Source organism: Zingiber officinale, chromosome 8B (assembly GCF_018446385.1).
Source record: "Zingiber officinale cultivar Zhangliang chromosome 8B, Zo_v1.1, whole genome shotgun sequence".
Taxonomy (NCBI): Eukaryota; Viridiplantae; Streptophyta; class Magnoliopsida; order Zingiberales; family Zingiberaceae; genus Zingiber; species Zingiber officinale.
The window spans coordinates 46931429-46951564 of NC_056001.1; the positions used below are offsets into that span (position 1 = coordinate 46931429).

The 20136-nt window shown below is 36.0% G+C and overlaps 1 protein-coding gene across 1 annotated transcript; it reads right to left on the bottom strand.

Annotated features, from left to right (window-relative positions):
* Nucleotides 1–860: 860 nt before the first annotated feature.
* On the bottom strand, nt 861–15229 carry LOC122013762 (trafficking protein particle complex II-specific subunit 130 homolog). The gene is made up of 11 exons (XM_042569990.1): nt 15047–15229; nt 12915–13144; nt 12629–12810; nt 12216–12399; nt 11989–12079; nt 7015–7175; nt 6883–6951; nt 5833–5957; nt 4690–4766; nt 1237–1340; nt 861–1098 (listed from the first exon to the last, which is right to left on the bottom strand). Exons 1-11 carry the CDS (start codon nt 15108–15110, stop codon nt 1057–1059), a joined length of 1329 nt encoding a protein of 442 aa, XP_042425924.1. The 5' UTR covers nt 15111–15229; the 3' UTR covers nt 861–1056.
* Nucleotides 15230–20136: the final 4907 nt, after the last annotated feature.

Below are 20136 nucleotides of genomic sequence, written 5' to 3' on the forward strand. Positions count from 1 at the left end.
CCACAGTGGGGGTAGATCCCAATTCAATCAAATTCTGCCCATGCTCAACTTTCTATGTTAAGCTTCATATTTCAGTTCTGGACGCTAGTTAAAATTAATTGAAATATGATTTAGAACTGCTACAGCATATTTGACTATGGGAAGTTATGGTTGGTATTGATCGGTATGGAGTCAAGAAGGTAAGGTCAATAATTCATGGCAACAAAATGCTTGCCAGGTTCCTGCCCTTCTTATTCAATGGTCACTCTTCAAAAGGTAAAAAAATAATTTATGATTTATCTCTCTACAAACGTATTGATAGAATTTACTTGGCACAATGAAAAGAATGTTGAAATGGTAGGACTATTTTGGGTTGGTAGGGGTAGATGTCTTAGAAGCTCTATAGTCAGGATAGATAAGCATGAGAAACAATGAATGCACAACTAGAAAAAAAAACTCCATGTGTTTGATTAGAGAAAGAGAATGAATGAGCTAAACCAAGAGCTAGTTTAATTGAAGATGTATGGGGAACATATGGTTGAAAAAAACGAACAAACTAAACTAGTCAGGTAAAGAGCTAGTGCGTAGGAATATCAACCAAGAGCATATGGCACAAAGGAAAAAGAGAGAGCAATCTTAGGAAAAGGAAAACTATACACGATGAGAAAAGTAGCAATTGTGGTTTGATGTAGAGCTAGGCACGAACAAAATGCATTCAAGGTGTACAAGAAATGGGTTGGATCTATTTAGTTTGTTTTTTTTTCAATCCTTATCAAGTAGGCTAATTTTACTAATCACCGATATATCATGTCTTTTCCCAACTGAATCATAAAAGAAATGAGCGAAGAACCACATGAAACAACTGAATGAAAAGACGATGATAAAAAGACAACATAGCGAGCGAACTAGATTGCCATAACACATTAGTTCACTAGAGTTGCAAGAAAATTCATCTATTTCCACACTAAGTATCCTGACGGATTGCGACTATTCACACTAATATTACTACAGATTACCGATTACAGAGCTGAATCCACAATTACCTAAACTATTTTAGTAATTTGTTCACAGCCTCCACTATGGTTCGTCGGAACCTTTCAGCCGTGCAATCAACTCGTCCTGTAAAAAAGTTGAGGTTTCATAAAATAAGCAAAACAAAGCACGTGTTAAACATCAGGATATACACGCATCTAATTTTATAAAAATTTGGGATGATTAGGCTTTCAGTTGCGTGGAAATACAGAAATAAATCCTTGCCTTTCTCCCTTTGGGTGAGAACCCTCTGTCTTTCAGAAGTGTACGCAATCTTTCTACAGTCATCGTCTGAAGAGTTCTCTCAGAAAATTCAGTACTTGAACTCCCTTTCAAATAGAATTTCTTAGCAGAAAATATAGCTCGCGTTTGTTTCATACAGGAGGCCAAACTAAACAACCGAATAATTCAAAATGTTTGAATTTCGTTAGTACGATTGCTAAAGGATTTGAGTTGAGAATTCCAAGTCGTGTGACAAAACAAGTAAATAAAAAAAATTGATTTTGACGAAAGAACTTTATCAGTTTATTTCGTAGCATATAAAGTATGCACAGATGGATGAGTTTGAATTATTCAATTTCATATGGTATGTTGATACCTACCTGAGTTCATACCCTTTTATCCAGCTTACATATGCACTAGGAAACGGTATACTTGGAAGCATCTTCAATGTAACTAAAAATGGTGTAGTGCCAGAAAAATAATGGATAAATTGTGCATCAACACAAGTCAGTATTTAAGGTTTGGAATATGAAATAGCTACATAAGGTTCAATGTGTATGTTTTGGTGCAGAAATTTTGATTCTCAATATTCTTGAAATAAAACACATGAATGAGATGGAAAAGAAATTGGAATGAGATTAGTAATGGAATGCAATAAAAAAGAAGAAGAATTTATTTCATTCTTTTATTTGGTTGCAATAATAAAAATGGTATTAACTAGTATAATGCTTCAATTTATATTTAAGCCTTTTGTTTGTCTAGTTCTCCCGATCAATTAGACTTATATGGTCCATCAGATCTCTTTAATAATGCTTAATTTGACTCATCCATTAGATACATCTGTTTGACCAATCCACATAACATTCTTGGCTCAGTTGGTCTAATCAACCCGTCTAGTCCATTCAGTTCATATCTATTAGGCCCAACTGGCTTGGTCAATTTGTCCTATTTGTATGTTTAACTGACCCACAACCAAAATGTGTCATCTTGGCTCATCTGACCCAGACTGTTCCACTTGGTCAGCCCAACCTCGCTGATTTACTCAGTCTGCTTAGCTGATTGGGGTCACCCAAGAGGCTTCAGTCCTCTAAATCCTCTTAGCTTGCTTGGCTCACGCAAGCCACCAAGCTTGTCTGACACATTTGATCAACCTAGCCTAATCAGGCTAGCATAATCAATTTTATTTATCTCAATTTCAATTCTACACCAATCTAGCTTGGTATGTTTTTTTTGTTACTGAAACTCATGCTTGACCTTCCATGTTACTTGATCTAGACGTAGATACTTATATTTTCGTGTTCTTACCCGCAAACCATATGATGATACATAATTAAATTATCATAATTTATGCTAAAAGAATGATTTGAGTTAATCATTGGGACTAACTGATAAGATGTGAAACCAAAATACAATAATATGGCAAAAAAGAAGAATTAAAGTAAAATAATAAAATGTTAAATGGAAAAAAATATATCAGAAAGTGAAAGCTCTAAGACTAACCTTATACTAGAGTTCTCATACACAGGAGGATGTGATAGCAAAGGGTTACCCGTAATCAATATTTATTTGCATGATAACGTTATATTATTGTATACTACCCGTGAGGACTTTTAGCCCATATGTCAAATGACATTATTATGCTCTATGGATATTAACTCGAGTGATTCACTTCTTGTAGTGAATTTACTGATACTAATAGTTAATTTACCCAACTTATAATTAGTAGCATTTATATATGCTGATTATGTTGATTGAATAATGATAATTAAAAATTATCTTAATTGGTGATAAAAAATGATAATGATGTAGAGTGATAGTATTAACTCTACATATTGATAAACAACCAAAATGAATATAATAGCTTACTATAAATATATTTATATAATTATATATGTTAAAATTAAAGAACTCAAAGAAGAATTTAAATGTTGTTATATAAAATTTAGACTTGCTTGATTTCTTAACCTCTTAAATAAAATTAAATTCATTCATATTTTTGTGATTTACCCACTTAGCAAATTTTGCTTCTTGTATGCTTTCTTTGACCTCTAGTTTTGCAAGCAAAAACACTCTTTTGATATTCTAGTGGGTTTCAGCTAGTACATAGAGTAACTTAAAGATCGACCTGCTAATTCCTGATTTGGTTTTATGTCAATAAATTTTTGTTATATTAACATGATCTTTGTTTTATACGTTCTCATTGTACTTGTAGAAAAAAAAATACATAAATAAATATATAAAGTTTATTGAATTTCTCAGTGATCCTGAGTTAGTAATTGTTAGTACGACTCTTGGTTCCCTTTTATTATATAGTTATCAAGTAGGGTGTCTCCAGGTCAGTGGGGAATTATACTCCCGAGGCAGGCTTGACTTCTTCTAAAACTTAAAAAAAATCTGCATACAATTTTGAAAACATATATCTAATAATACTAGTGAATATTAATTAGTTAAATCTTACCTAATGCTATCCTTATTATTTTTACATAGTGAAAAAAATGAAATATAATTACTACTATTAAAAGTAACCAAATGTTCTTTTCTTCTGTCATCTAGGTTATCCCAAAATCCATTTTGACTTGATCATTTAATCCTATTAGGGAAACACAAACACTTATCATTCCCTGCAAATTATTTGGTTCACATAGTAGAAATTGACAATGAGTAGATTATTTTTTGTGAATAGAATAGATTAGGAATAAAAGAGGAAAATGTATTCATGGAACTACAATTCAACTATATCAGAAAAAGTACTAAATTTGATATAAGAAAAAGCTAAGCACTAGGAGGGTATAACAATTTGTCACTATTGGTATTCCAAGTTGATTTTCAACCAAACATATAAACACTTGTTTCATGGAAATTTATCAAAGAATGGAATAGCTATTCCGGTGAACAAATATGTTTGAAATATCTGTATATTCTAAGTTGGTAATAATTAAAGGAATCCTATAAACTTGATAGACAAGATTCTTAATCTGAACTAGACATAACAAAGTGAGAATTTTTTGCTATTTTGCATCACCTATGAATGCTAATGTCACTCTTTGCATATCAAAAGCTCCTTGCATCACCTATGGGCGACAAGCTCGTCGTATAAAAATCTGATTAAGCTTTATTGCTATGTGGTTTAGGTATGTGGTTTAGGCACCTTTTCTGTTGATTATCAAACCATTAACTCTGATAATAAAAAAGACAGATGAAAGATAACCCACAACAATTAATCAATTAGTTTTAGGGGGCTTAAAATGTGGGTTCATGCAAAACCAAATCAAGTTTATTTTATTTGATTGTCAACCATGTTCGTTCTTATGCAAGGATGATACACAGAGTTTCACTCATGCAGATAAAAAAACACACAAACATACCAAAGGGAATCACAAGCAAGTGCAATACATGTTTTGAGCCACATCAATTGTTCATCATTCATGTCTACAGAACTAAATCATAATCAAGTACCTTGATGACTAGTAGTAGACACGGAAGTATTCTTCATCTTTTTTGGAGAGACCCTCCCTTCTGAAGTTTGAAAGGATCTAGAAATGGAGAAAAAAAATATAAATGCAGTTCTTCACTAGTTCAATAGGCCATATTCTGTTTAACTCTACAGAAGAAAATTGAAGTTAAACCCCCCAAATCCTAATGTGTTCTCCAAATTTTGCTAGATTGAAATTTATACCAGTAACTGGAGACTGTGGATTACCACCACAGCCAGCAGCCTTCTACTACTGAAACAAGGATATAGACAGTAAATTGTTTAATATGCTACGCACAATAATGTCTTGCACAACTAACTGGAGTGTAAAACAGAAATTGGAAACAAAAGTGCAATGGACATCTACTATGCTAGCAAGCAATTTCAACTGGAAATTTACCGACAAAATACAAATAAAAGCACAAAAATAGAGATGAAAGAAGACTAATCAAATTGCATTTGATACATTGAAAAGCTATGTTATTCAACTGGGTATGATCTAGGTATTAAACACATCATCTCCAAGTCCAAAAGCATCTCTTTATAACCATACTTACAATTAGTACTTCTAATCTTAAGCACCACCTGAAATAAATCATACCTTATCTTTACATTTGTTTTCTTAACTTGAAAAAAGGCAGGAAATTACTAAAACAGGGAGTGGGATGGAGAACGTTGATGCAAACTTCATTTTCATATTCTGGGTACAATTAGTACTTCTAATCTTAAGCACCACCTGAAATAAATCATACCTTATCTTTACATTTGTTTTCTTAACTTGAAAAAAGGCAGGAAATTACTAAAACAGGGAGTGGGATGGAGAACGTTGATGCAAACTTCATTTTCATATTCTGGAAAAGGCAGGAAATTACTAAAACAGGGAGTGGGATGGAGAACGTTGATGCAAACTTCATTTTCATATTCTGGAAAAGGCAGGAAATTACTAAAACAGGGAGTGGGATGGAGAACGTTGATGCAAACTTCATTTTCATATTCTGGGTATTCCACACTATCTTGTATTGCAAGGAAAAATTTAAATACGAGAATATTCAACTGCCAGTATGTAGAAAATGAAGTCGCAGAGGCATGTGATTTGTAAGCAAAAAAAAAAAAACAGCGAATGATACCTTTTACTAATGCAGCCATCTGTTGAAGATTTGATAGTTACATTCTTTAGATTATTGATTTGGAGAGCTCTTATCAATATGTTTGTTGTGTCGGCTGTCTCGATCACTTGACCCTCTAATAGACAAAAAAATTAAGAATGAGAAATCTTAACCTTGTGACTACCTGAAACTGTGAGAAATAAGAAACAAAAAGTATTGAAAAGGATATATCGATGCAGTAAAAAACGTTGTGCAGTAATAGTTAAGGAAAATATCTATTGTAGATGGTTTCACTTTTTCCTACTAATCCATATATCGAAGGACATAAATCCACAGTGGATCAGTAGACATTTCTACACTTAACACAAAGAGGCAATAAAGTATGAGCACAGAAAATGAAGAGCAATAAAGAGTTGCTGCAAGAAAATATAGAAATGTAACGTAAATATGCTCAAAGTACCAGCTTGACCAAGACTGCAGTGCAACTACATTTCCCCATTCAAGAAAAAGATCAACCAAATGTCAAGTCCAACTAAGCTTTGTCAGAATTAAGACTTAAAAAAGGATTATATTGCACATTTATTCTGATGTGATCTAGTTGCAATTCTGAGAAAAGGCGAAATGTGAGATCAAACCAGCGAACGAAAGGATGTAATAAAGTAACATATAAGCATACATAATTTGTTAGAACTGATAGCTAGAGGGAGTGGGAGTGGGTGAATAGTTCCTTCCGCATCGATTGAATCTTGTGTTAGTCTACAACACGTAGCGGAAACAAAAACAAAACACTACAAAAGAAAAGGCAAGCACAAAGACAAATTAATTTTACTTAGTTCACCACCTCCCAAGGTGGCTACGTATAAGGCCTAGTCTTAACCACTTGAATATCAAAATAAAACTACAATGCAGCAAAACTATTGACTATAGCAACTCAATAGAAAAGGAAGCTGTTGTTCTAAAAAAGATGAATCATCTAAAAGAGAAAGGTAGTTTGGTACAAAAAAGAAAACACCCAAGAATAATTTCCATAACAAGCTAAAAAAAAAATAATCGTATGCTTGGCAATGTCACAGATGCAAAAATGGAATCTTTCTTCAGTTCTTCTCGGTCAATCATCAGTGGACAGTTTGAAAATAATCTCTGTATTCATGAAAAAAAATTGAAGCAAAAAATGCATATAAGTGTAAATTCTAATGTGCAAACCTTCACTTGGCGTGCAAATAAATATTGTCTGAACTCAAATTCTCTGAATGAATCATCCTGGACAATTTGAGATAAAGGTTTGAATCCAGGCTTCAATAATGCAGCCTGATCATCACCATGTTCCAATCCTCCAAAATCCCTTTGTTTTCCAGGAGTACTAACTGTATTTGCGCAAAGAACAAGTCAGATAAGTTATCATGCAGGGCTATGAATAAATGAACTGGATATTCCTACATAATATAGAAAAAACAATAGTTTGCAGTGCATACTCAAAAGTGAAAAAGACAGAACATAAATAAGCAAAGACAGTGCGAGGAGACAAGGAGAAGTTATTCTCTGAAAAAGAATTAGCATAAACCAATCTTTCTTCCTTGTAGCTCATATGAAAAGATAAGCACAATGGAAGAGAGAATCTTTGCTTTCCACAGAGTTCACAATCAGAAGGAAAAAAGGGATTAGAAATACCACAGTACTAAACTGCCATCTTGGTTATTTTTGTACTGGAATCCTGACACTACTACACCAAAACAGTAATGAATTGGGTTGGAGCTCATTCCATCCTAAAGTGACTGTTCATTTGGAAGAGAGATAACCTCTTAATTTTAAAAGATAATGGATCAATGCACTTGTCCATGTGAGACTAATAAGCTTGCAAGATCTTAATTTCAATATGCCGTGTCACACCCATCACTCAAAAGGTAGGGTCCTATTCCAATAACACGTTGAATTAAGGTGGAGCTCACTCCATTCGAAAAAGATTAATCATTTGGGGCGAGGCATGGATCACCATATGTTCCTGTGTGGCTAATGGGCATATTGAGCATCCTAGCATCAATAGAAAATATCAGATATTTAGTGATTAACAGAGGAAGTATTAAAACGTGAACATGGGATAAAAGACAATTCTAATAACCATTGCAGTTGAAATACTCTTGAATCCAATAAGTTCATGATCAAAATCACATAAAGATGCACAAATGCAAATATAAATTCATAGACAAACATACTAATGAAATGGAAAAGAAATGAAAATGTTGTACAAATGCACAAACATAATGATATAGGAAAAAATGATGTGTATAAATGGCAAATGCTGTTCTATTTTTATTCAATGATTCCTTTTTGGTGTATACTATTTGCAAATGGTAATATGTTAATTGACAAGAGTGTAATTAGATTAAATTTAAAGATTTATTGATGGAGAAAATCTTAAGAAACCTTAGGTTTTTAAGATAAGTATAACAAAAACTGAATATATGAAATGTAGTTTCAGTCATGGTTTCAAATCTTGAATCATGTCAGTTAGCACCAGCAAAATTATTCATTCTGCTTGCTAACCAACACTTGAGAAACTTTGTTGCCCTGGTATGAGTTCTTTGGCAATTCTACCTTCGTTTAGATCATCTTTGGCAAGCTCGAGAGTCTCCTGCAAGGATGAAACCTTTTGATCAAGTTGCAAGGGTCTTCCACCTTTGTCGCGAGAGGTCTAAGTGTCTTTAGTCATTCAACAACCCTCCACCCAAGCCATGAGCTTCTTTTTTGTAACCTAATGCAAGTATCCACCCAAGTAGTGACCTCCTTCCTTAAACAACTCATTTCATGACCAAACACAACACTCCACCCGAACCATAAGCACCTTTCATGACCCAACAAGACCTTGTGCCCGAGCTATGAGCTCCTTCTGCTAACCAGGTAAATTTCCTTTACTCATTTTCTGCTTCCTCTTCTTCTTCTTTCCTCTCTTCATCCTCCTTGTTGACATGATTGAAATTGAAAGGCATAATACTGAAACCAAACCATTCAAGTTAGAGATTGAACTCCAACACAGGTCAACATTTTAAGCTTAGGTTTTAGTATCAATAAAAAAATGACAGCGTTGTTAGGATGGTTGAACCTGAAACCTATAAGAGTTCAAAAGTACTTTATCTATTATTCAATAGAAAAGGGATATTAATCATTAATTGGATGAAGAATGAGAGAGGAGCTTTTGTAGTTTTGTGTGATAGTTGTGTCCTTAAATTAAAACAAAAAAAAATGATAAAATTATGGTATGACCCATCAAATTATATAAATCAGTTGTTGACATATTAGGCAAAAAAATAAGTAAAAAGTTATTGTAGCAAATAAGAAGAAAACTCTAAGATGGGTATGAAGAAAAGGATACAACAACCACCGAGCATTACTCCACTAGGTGGGATCGGCTATATAGATCATTTTACATTATTGGGCTTTATCCCTTACTATATCATCATCTATATTTAAATAAAATTTATCTTGTTTTATTGTTGCTAACCAAATCCTTTTTGGTCCTCCTCCTCGTTTGATGTGCGTGTTTGTCGTAGTTTCACATCACCTAACTAGAGCATTCATTGGTCGTCGTACATGTTCATACCACTTAAACGTATCTCTCAGAGTTTTTCCTCAATAGATGCAACTCCGACTTTCTCTCTAATGCTCTTATTTCTTATTCTGTCTATTCTCGTATATCCACACATCCACCTTAACATCCTCATCTCTGCAACTGTCATTTTCTGCTGATGTGCTCAAGTCATAGTCGAATATTTAACTCCATATAACATAGCAGGTCTAACTGCGATTTTGTAGAACTTTCCTTTAAGTTTTAGAAGTACTTTATGATCACATAAAACACCCGACACTCTCCTCCATTTCAATCGCTTGTATTCTATGTAAGACATTTCTCTCAATCCTCTATCGTTTTGCAAAAATAATCCTAAATATTTAAAGCTCTCACTTCACAACTCGTCATCTCCTATTTTAACAATTGTCTCATTACGTATAATATTCTAACTTAAATTCCATATATTATGCCTTTATTTTACTAAGTCTAAAACCTTTCCATTTTAATATTTCCTGCCAAGATTTCAATTTAGCATTTACTTCTTCACATGTTTCATCTATCAAAACAATATCATTTGCAAACAACATACACCACGATATTGTGTTTTGAATGTGTGCAATGAGTTCGTCCATAATTAGTGTAAGATAGAGAATTAAAGTTGATCCTTGATGTAACTCTATCTTTATTGGAAATGCTTCGGTTACTTCACTGAAGTTTTTACTCTAGTCATTACATCCTCATGCATATCCTTAATTGGTTCAATACATGTTACTCCGCCTAAAGTTATTGGAAAGGATAAAATAAAAATACTAACATTTAAGACCAATTAAGTGTAGTTCTAATATGTGATAAAATGAGAGAAATAAGGTTGAGTTAGTGCACACCAATAAATTTTATAATTAGAAAGTTGATCATATTAGGGCTTAAAGTGAAATAAATAGGAGACCAAAAAAGATATTAGCCAATATAATAGAAAATATTAATTAATTACTAGTATATTTTGTTGCATAAAGCTTAATAGAGGAATACAAGCCATGGATTTAAATTTCATGTCATGTCGGTCAACACAGGTGGAATTTACCATTTTTACCACTCGTGGTGGCGCAGAGGGTATCATGACCTCTATAGGGATGCAGAAGGTGTCGTGGCCTCTGCAGAGATGCGACACTTGCGGCGGCAACAACCAATTTTTTATTTTCTTAATTTTAATTTTAGAGAATAATTTTAAAATTTAATAAAATAATTTAAAAATTTTAATATATATTGCAAATTGAATGAGAATTTTAAATAATCTATTTTTTCAAAATATAATTCTTAAACATTTAAAATAAAATTTAAAAAATTAAAAATTTACAAATACATTTAAATATTAATTTAAGACATTCAAATAATTTTACAATTATCTTTTAGCCTTCCAAATAATTTTATAATTTTAGATTTAGTTTTGAATTTTGAAAATTAATTATTTTACTTTTATATCTTTTAAATTTATTTTAAAAAATAAATATTTTTATACATTTAAATAATTTTTAAATTTATACCTTTCTATAGCTGTTGTAAAAATTTAATAGGAATCAAACATCTTATGAACAAAATATCGAAATATGAAATCAACACCTCAATAACTGAAATATAACATCAATAGTGAGCATATATAGCAATCAAATATTAATAAAATAAATTTTTAATTAATATACATTTATATTTAAAAATTAAAAAGAAAGAGAGTTTTGTGACTATGGGAAAATTGTTATCGGTTCGAGTCGCTAAAATATCCTCTTGAAATGTAAGGTAAGAATGCGTACAATAGACCCAACGTGGTCGATCCTTCTTGCGGCCCGCATTGACAAAGAACTTCATGCACCGAGTTACCCTTTATTTTAAAATTAAAAAAAATATATCGAAATTGTATCAACATAGAACGATAGGATACCGAAGCTGTTGATTTGGGACCGAAACTTCGGCACAACTCAAAATTTTAAACCTTGATACAAGCTAAAGCCAAATAGTCAGGACCAAGGATTAAAATTTCATTTTGTGTTGATGGACGAGAAATATTTTGTTTTGCCCACTAGCTGACATATAAAAACAATTCAAGATGATGAAATTGATCAAAATCCTCCATGATGAAGGCAATGCAACAAAGGCTTCCCTGAGCCATCTAAGATTTCCCATGATGTTATGTAAAGTTGGACTTTAGTATGCAACCATTCCACAAAGATAGCAATGCAGCAAAAGGTGGCCAAAGGCGGCAACAAGGCTTCTACAAGAAGGGTGACAAAGGTTAGGGTCTGGTACTCCTATTCTCTTCTTCCTCTTCGTTCTTTAATCTTCTTCCACTTCTCCTATTTGATTATTCTTCTCCACCCTAGTGCTCTAGCATAGCAAATGGATACATTTCGCATGACATTGCAACTATCTCATTCTGTCTATGGACATAACCTGATTTAGAACGGGATTTCAAATCTTAATAGGGACCGGCATTGTTTGATAATGATGATGATGATTCACTTGTAAGATTATTATGCAGAATGTATAGAAGAATATTATTCCTAACCTTAGCATATTAGGTAGCTAAAGTATAGTTTGCTAAAATGAGAAAAATAAAAAATAACCTGTTTCTATATAGCAAAGTTCAAGCTCATCGTATTCACGTAATGAATCTTCATGGAGATGTGCCATCTCAAACATGAAAGCCAAGCTCTCCTGGAAGAAATAAATATAAGGGTCGGATGCAATGAGAAATTGCAAAACAAGAGAGATAATTTTTAGGAAAATAAAACATAGCAAACAGTTTAGTATTCCATATGGATATTAATAAGATCAGACTCAAGTGTGGTACCTTCAAAATAAAGAAATTACAGAAGTTCCAGACTGGCATTAGACGTTGTTCACTCATTTTCCTTATTTCCTCTTCATAAAACTGGACACGTCTGTCTAATGTATTTCTGATAGATTCCACTATCTTGAAATCAAAGTCCTCCCAGAAGCTTGCATCTACTCCATTTAAGTCCAATTTGCAGCACCTGAGAAGAAACATAAGGAATCTCCTCATAACAAGTAGTTCAAATAAGCATAGGTAAAAAAGTTTTAAGACATTTTGTTTAAGTTTCATGCAGACAATGGGGCTTCATCAAATGTAATAAATTAGCACTGACTTCAATCATGAATCAAGCATACAACAACAAATGAATTTTGTATGTTGTAATATGGATTTCATAAGGTCAACTATGTATATGGAAAGCCATGACACACCTTTCTCTTTTTCTGGTGTTAAAATCAACCTCCAGTCTTGCATAAACCTTCTTTGCATTTTTAGTTGCTTGGTCATTATTGGGGTGTGCTTTTGATACAAAGACAATAAACCATTCGCGTTCCTCATTTTGCACAATTAACTTCAACCTAGGCTTTAGGATCGTCTTGAATTCATCAAGGTCCTGAAAATTGTAATCACAACAATCATAAATTTAAAGAATAATTAACATGATTTATCTGTTTGAAAAAGAATAGAGTCGTCTGCTATCTAGACTTGAATAATTACCTCACAGCTAACTAGAACGATGGTTGCATATGGTTCTCGAAACCAAAAGAGGTACTGTTCTTGGGGAAAACGGCTACGCAACCTTGAATCAGTGGTTAATATGAACTCAGCCTGAAGATTCTCCACATAGACAGGATTCCTTGTCTTGTTATTTAAACTGGCCTTCTTCAAAGGCAAGCGTTTTTCTAAACCTTCTTTTACGCTAGGCCACAAGTCACTCACATCTTCAACTGGGAAAAGAAGAAACCGGGAGACTTTATCAATAAGAAAAAGTAAATAAGTAAAAGTGCATGAGAATCTTTAGGTACCACAACAGGACAAGGCAATATAAAATTGTTGGGATTTCCATTTTTTTCTATGTGCCCAACTACTAATGATTGATGAAAAAAATTCAAACCAGTCCTATTCTTGACAGAAAAATAAAAAATAAATAAATAAATCAGCTCTATACGCCAACCTGGTCGCTCATCATTCCTTTCAGTGTAATACTTTTCAATCACTAGTTATTTAGCCAAATTCACTTCTACTTGACAAAAAAAAAAAAGAATTTAACTCACCTAGTTAAAGTTACAAATTAACTTAAGTTCAAAATTGAAGTATCTGGCTTCTAATCATTTTGACTCATCCTTAAGAAATCCTTTGCTCCATGGAACAAGAAGGCAAATATAACTAAATCCTATTGGTGTAACTTTTCAAAACTTAAAATTATGAAACACAAAACTTAGGAGTTAGTGGCTACCTACAATTATAGAGTAAAGATGAAAAGTGTGATATCTGAGCTACCATTCGCGTTTGTGTCAAGATTTCCAATGTGCTAAGTGTGCCTAGGCGCACCCATGAATTTGCAATTAGAAGTTGATCAACACGGACAAGAGCATCCTAACATGTTATTGGCATCCATAAACTCCAGTTAGATCCTTATAAGCTTATAAATGATTTTATCAATATGGCTCCAAAAGGATGTAATACAAACATGGAAAGCTGAATGATCAAAAGAAAGTACAGGTAATGGCTTGAGTATTAGGTAGTGTATTTAAAATCTGACTCAATGATCGGCTGGTTACGATAGAAATCCAAGGCCGTAACAGTTCAGGGGGAATCATGGATGATCCCTATTGCATTGGAGTCTATGCTTGTTCATCCAGAAAACCATGAACTGCCAGGACCATTTATTCACTGGTTGGTCCCACTTCAAAAACACTGGTTCAAAAAAAATTGATTCAAACTCCCCAGCCAACAACACACCCATTAAAGTGGAAGCTGAAGGGGTTAATGGAAAAGGAGGTGCATAGTAATAAGCTAACCAGAAAGATTGAACTCAACAATATAAGAGATGGAAGCTAGAATGCTAGAATAAATATCATTCCTCTACAAGTAATGTCACACCATTTAACTCATCATACCCAACAGTAATACAGAATACATGTTATCAATTTAGAGATTAAAGGTAGCATTCACCAGCAATTTGGATCACAAGGTTAAGGAGCAAAGAGGCAAAAAATTGAACACTCTTCTATCTTCAGGCACAAAATTTTTCATTGAAGGGACATGAGTAAAAATATATGCATTTGGAATTTAGAAATATCACCAAAAGTGTTCGAGATAAATAATTAGTCTCTACTAGACAGATCTACGTAATTAAAAGAGGTGGCCAAAGATTGCCAGACTGGATTTGGGCAATTTGAAGTTTGAACTCCCCTAACAATCAATAACTCCGTAATTCCATTTTATTTTCACCAAAAAATGACAGACCAACCACATAATTCGAGTACAAACTTGATGCATCAGCGGAGAAAAAAATATATTGGATTGTAACTATGCATCAAACTTTCTACAGAAAATAGAGGCGAAACAATGAACTCGAAGCTAGATTTCTCTAGGTACTGAAACCATGATCACTAATTATCTAGTTGAAGAAAGATCGAAGCAGATTCCACCATAAAAAACATAAATTTCATAGGCAGACTAGGCCTACAACCCATCAAACGTATCGTGGCTCTTCCAATTACCAGATTTCAAGCAGGATCACTATATTAATCTCCAAGTCGGTGCTAGGAACAAAGATAAGGGCGCAGATCTGAGCAGATCTAGGGTTTTCATAATTCGGTTACAGGAAGAGTGAGATGGGGTACCTGCCACGACGAGGCGATCGGAGGTGTTCTTGATGGCCTGGAATTGGGCGAGGTAATTCGCCATGGCGGCGGACGGCGGCCGTCACCAGGCTCACATTCACCGGCTTCGGTGTCGGAACAGCGAGATCGCCGGCAACCGCGACAGCGAAACACAAATATAAAAGAATGGGCGGATAATCTTATATATGCCCTCCGGAGATTGATTTTCCTGAATGTCTCTTTTAATTCGGGTAGGGCTATTTAAGTAAATACGTACATGAGAGTGAAAGAAGGAGAAGACTATGGCCCAACAAAGGGCTTGATGGAACCCATGAAGAGCCCAAAGCAAAGGTGCAGAGGAGGCCCTCAACTATTAGGAGGCTTCCCACATGCTTCGAAGAGTTTAGCAAGACTTTGAAATATATATTTTGAGCCGTCGCAAGAAGGCTTCAAGCGTGCCTCAAACGACTTAAGAAGGAACTCCTTAGAAAGAACAGCAGAAGGCAGAAGGCAGAAGGCAGAAGGCAGAAGGCAGAACAGCAGCAGCGGTAGCTTCCGCTCCTGCTGTTAGTATCTTGTCCCCAAGTGTTATACTTGATGAGCTCAAGTCAACGAGCCATGATCAAAATAACCAATATTGTATACTGGATTAGCTAGCCGAAGTTATTGATTTATTGATTAAAATATAAATATTAGAAATAATCTTTTATAGACATGCAGTAAAATATGAAAATAGACATCTAAAAATTCTAAATTTTGAGGAAAATTCTATCAAAATCTTATTGATAAAAAAATTATTAAAAATTAATTAAATAAATATTAAATAGTCTTAAATCTTACATCTATAAAAGACGAAAATACTTTCAAACCCTAACTCGATAAAAGATAATAAAAAAATTAAAATTCTTCCAAGTCTTCGAAAATTTTTAAATGATATTTTTTTAAATTTGAAATCAAGTTGTTATGAGTTAATTAATTATAGATTTATAAACGAGATTTAATTTAATATATTATATATCTCTAATTCAACTAGAGTAAAAAATATGACCTCTAAAAATTTGCTCGGCTTTTCCGCATCAAACTATAACTATATCTCCTTATCATGTTTAGATTCAGCCTCCAACCTTCTTCATTGTTGATCCTGTCTAAAAATATAAAAGATGGCAAGATAGGGGCGTGGCTATGGAGTTGACTAAGTGGCGACTCCGCACGGTCCTGCAACACAAAAGGCGTTAGTGCCTGGCCGAGAAGAAGTTCTCAACGTTGGCCTTTGATGCTCAAGTCAGTTTCCGGCACAGTGGAAAATAATAAGAATGTTGTAGCAAAGAGCGTGTAAAGTTGCGTATACCTCCACCTGTAGATGGGGAACCCTACCCCCCCTTTTATAGTGTCATTGTAGTGTTTGGACATGCATTCCAAAGTGTATACATATTTTCCAAAGCGCCCTAGAAAAAGACAAGTCAAAAATTGTCTTTGGCACATTTCCTTAAGTGAACATGCAAATCTCTGATGTGATAGACGGGAAGCTTATAAAGTATAATTTATTTGCTGAACATGTTTTGTTATCATTGGCACTACCCTCTAAAAGGATACGATGAGATATATGGTTGGGTCCCACTACAGACCAACCGGATTCTACTCGGACTGGTTGTCCCAGTTCAGTCGTGTCGTTCAGAGCTTCTGGCTTGCCCCCCTCTCTACTTCTCGGTTGTCGGTGGTTACCTTTGTCCGACCGGCCATGCTGCACGATCGGCAAGGACTAGCCTATCGTGAATTGTCGATTACCTCTTAACTCCAGTCATCGCTACTAGTGGATGACCGTTTATCATCCTCGCCCGGCCGACATGGAGCTCTCAATAGTCTAGTCCAATTAGCCAGCTAGGGTCTTTAACTATTTTTGACCTTAACCTCCGCGTTAGCAGGCTTTTTCCCCATTTGACCCTTCTTTGGTGGAACTCCTCTTCATCACTATATCATAAGTCTTCCCCTCAAGTCTAGTTGAAGGAAGCGGTAAGTTCGACTGACTGGACTTTTAATGTTATCTGTAAACACTTTCGCCAACCGGACACACTAGGGTTTAGAGTCGTCGATCGGCTATCACAATCAATATTTAAACTGTTCTTCAAGAAGCTGCTCTCTTTTCGGCCTGGCGCTTTAGGTTTTAAAGTCGTTGCTCGGCTATGACGCTCACTCCTCCTGCCACCTGCCATTTGTCGAGAAGCTGCCTTTTCTCCTATTGGAGATGCTAAAGTTTAGAGCCGCCGCTCGACTATGATAAACACTTTTAGCCATCTTTGTACTTTTTCTTATCAATATCCTAATCGGCTATTCATATGTCAAGGCTGATGCCACTCGGATCTATCATGGCCAACACTTAATCATTTTTTAACTTCCTTATGATCTCTGGTTCGACCATTTACCCCCACGTAGTGTCTTTTAATTGCTGCTGACATCACCATAACTTCTCGAAAACCATTCAAATCTCAAACCGTTAATGAAAAGTATGTTTGGTCATGCCCTTTAATCATGCGCTCTCCCTCCTCATTAATGCCACCTGTAATCGAATATCACGTGTCGCTTTTCCCTATCACCGCATGTGTAATGTGACAGGCAACTGTTTGGATTTGATGCGATGACTGCCTTTTGAATTCAACGACTCAGATCACGTCTCATCTTCCAAAACCCTTGATCGGACGACCTGGGAACGTCGTGCTCAGGGGTTTTAAACCCTTCATCTCCTTCTTCCTTCCATATTGCCTTTGTCTTCCTCTTGTTCATTTCCTTGTTGTCGGTTCCTTGCTTGTCGCCGGCGATCCTTCTCTAGTAAGCTTCCTCTTTCTCCCTTTCAATCTTTGATTCCTATCTTTTATTTCATGGCACGTTCTCCTTCTCCCCCTCCCCCTCCCCCCGGCTATCCCCGGGCTGTGGTACACCTCCACCGTGTCTAATTTTAACAGTGACGAGGTTGATCAAATGAAACTAACCTACTACATTTTCGACGATTACCAAATCGTCATTCCCTCTGCTGATGCTCACCCTCATACACCTCTAGACGACTTTCTTCCCTTTTTCAAAGACCAGTTCTTTGTCGGCTTACTCTTTCCCATCTATCCCTTCTTTTCAAAAGTTGGTAGATACTTTCACATTCCACTACATAAATTAGTGTTTAATTTCTTTAGATTACTATGCAGGGTTATAGTATTATTCTGTCTATACAGGATTCCCCTTGTACCCCATAGGTTTCACAATTTTTAGTATCTAAAGTTGTTCGAGCCAGACACTTTCCTTTTTCAAGCTCGAGTGGGCGCCATTTATTTTGACAAAATGCTCACCTCAAATAAACACTGGAAAGAGCACTACTTCTTCATTCGTCTCCTTGCTTGGCCCGTCTTTCTGACCAACTGGCAAATAGAATTGTCGAAGCCTCCTCTACTCAGGAGACACCGAGGCGAATCAGCTTACCTCCAAACAACTGTGAGTCTTGCCGGTTAGAAGCATCACATATATAGGTTTCTTTTGGAGGGAGTCTTATATGTATTCGGGCTAAGCCCTATCTAAACACGGTTGTTTGTCCCTCTAGATACGTCATTTTTCTTCCTGTTATCTTTGAATCTAATTGATTTCTCTTCATTTTTTACAGATCAAATCATGAACAGAGCGTTACTAAGTGGCAAGTGTAAGCTTGTCGATGTGGAGATCAACATTAAAGGAGTGGTCGAGATGGAGAATCGCGGATTGCTATCGGTTGAGCATTCTGAAGAGCTGACAGGTGAAGCAGGGGGAAGCGGCCAATGAAGCAGCAGCCAACACTGGCGAGTTGTCGCCCGAGCGCCCCTCTATGGCACCGACCATGGTCCTATCAGAGTCGGCCACCTCTAGCGAGCTGTTGATCCAGCACCGCAAGAGGCACCAAGCGGAGTCTTCCTCTAGCTCGGCACCGCGTTCCCACAGCAACTCCTCGACCTCCATCCGAGCGAGGTGAGACTTCTTCCTCCGTAATTTCTAAGAGGGAGGTTGTCCTACAGACTCCTCCTTCTTTTGACTGGACTCCCTCTTTGTCCGGGTTGCCGATCGAGACAATATTCGAGTCGCCGATCTCCTATCTGCCATCTCTGCGAGTTAGCACAGAAGCCCTCACTTCCATTATACGTTCCTCCCCCATGTCCAAGTCCAAGGGTCAAGCCACTTCAAAGCCTTCAGATCCGAGCGACCACCGATATATCAAGGTCATCATCTGCTTGCCAACCGATGAGTGGCACCATCTAGATGACGTCGAGTCATGCTCCCCAGAGCACCAAATCAAAATTCAAGGTCCCGTGGCACAGACCTAAGCAGACACCAGGCCAGAGCAGTGACCATTTCGCCCAAGGAGCTTGTTGACAGTTATAGTTTTGGGATAAATTTAGCTGAATCTTTTCTTTACTTTTCCCGTTCGACACTAACTAGTTTCTTTCAATTGTAGTTCTAGGTGGAGAGTTTGGTTATATGCCAGAGGCTGGCCTTCCTGGAGCATGAGAACCAACAACTGCAAGCCCCGGTCGCGCAAACAGACACCTCACGAGCTCGAGTTGAGCAGCTAACTGCGGAGATGCCCCAACTAAAGAAAGATTTAGACACGAGCTTTGAGCAGCTACTAGGGTCCAAGAGGGCGCTTATGGTGGAAAAGAATAAGTATCATGATCGGGCTCTCCAACTTGACTGATTAACCAAGCAGGCTCATCACTTTGAGTCAAAAATTAATTCTGCCAATGCTAGGAAGCTCTAAGCCATTGAAGACCTGGATATCAAAAATAAAGAGGTTTGGGTCTTGGAAAAGAAGCTTGAAGAGGCAGAAGCTGCGTTAGCGGCCAAGCAGGTTAGCCGAACCACAGAGCGGATGGCGAGCGAGCTCCAGCTCGGAGAGCACAAATGAATAATTGATGAGAAAGACACTAAGCTGATCACACTGAAGGTTGAGTTGGAGGCGTCCAAGACTGAATTCAACAAGTTTAAGGAATTGCCCAATCGGTTGGAACCTTTCAGGGTGAAGTACCTTCGCTCCCCAGATTTCAACCAAATGTTCACCGATCAAACTCTCCGTCTCTTTGACTACAACATTAATGGAACCCTCC

What these genes read in the sequence shown, in the direction of transcription:
- LOC122013762 (XM_042569990.1), bottom strand. Translation starts at nt 15,110, where the DNA reads ATGGCGAATTACCTCGCCCAATTCCAGGCCATCAAGAACACCTCCGAT. An exon ending in AAGATTCCATTTTTGCATCT is followed by an intron (nt 5,958 to 6,882) that starts GTGACATTGCCA and finishes TCTTAATTTTTT; the next exon opens with TGTCTATTAGAGGGTCAAGT. An exon ending in GTCTACTACTAGTCATCAAG is followed by an intron (nt 1,341 to 4,689) that starts GTACTTGATTAT and finishes TCTATTTGAAAG; the next exon opens with GGAGTTCAAGTACTGAATTT.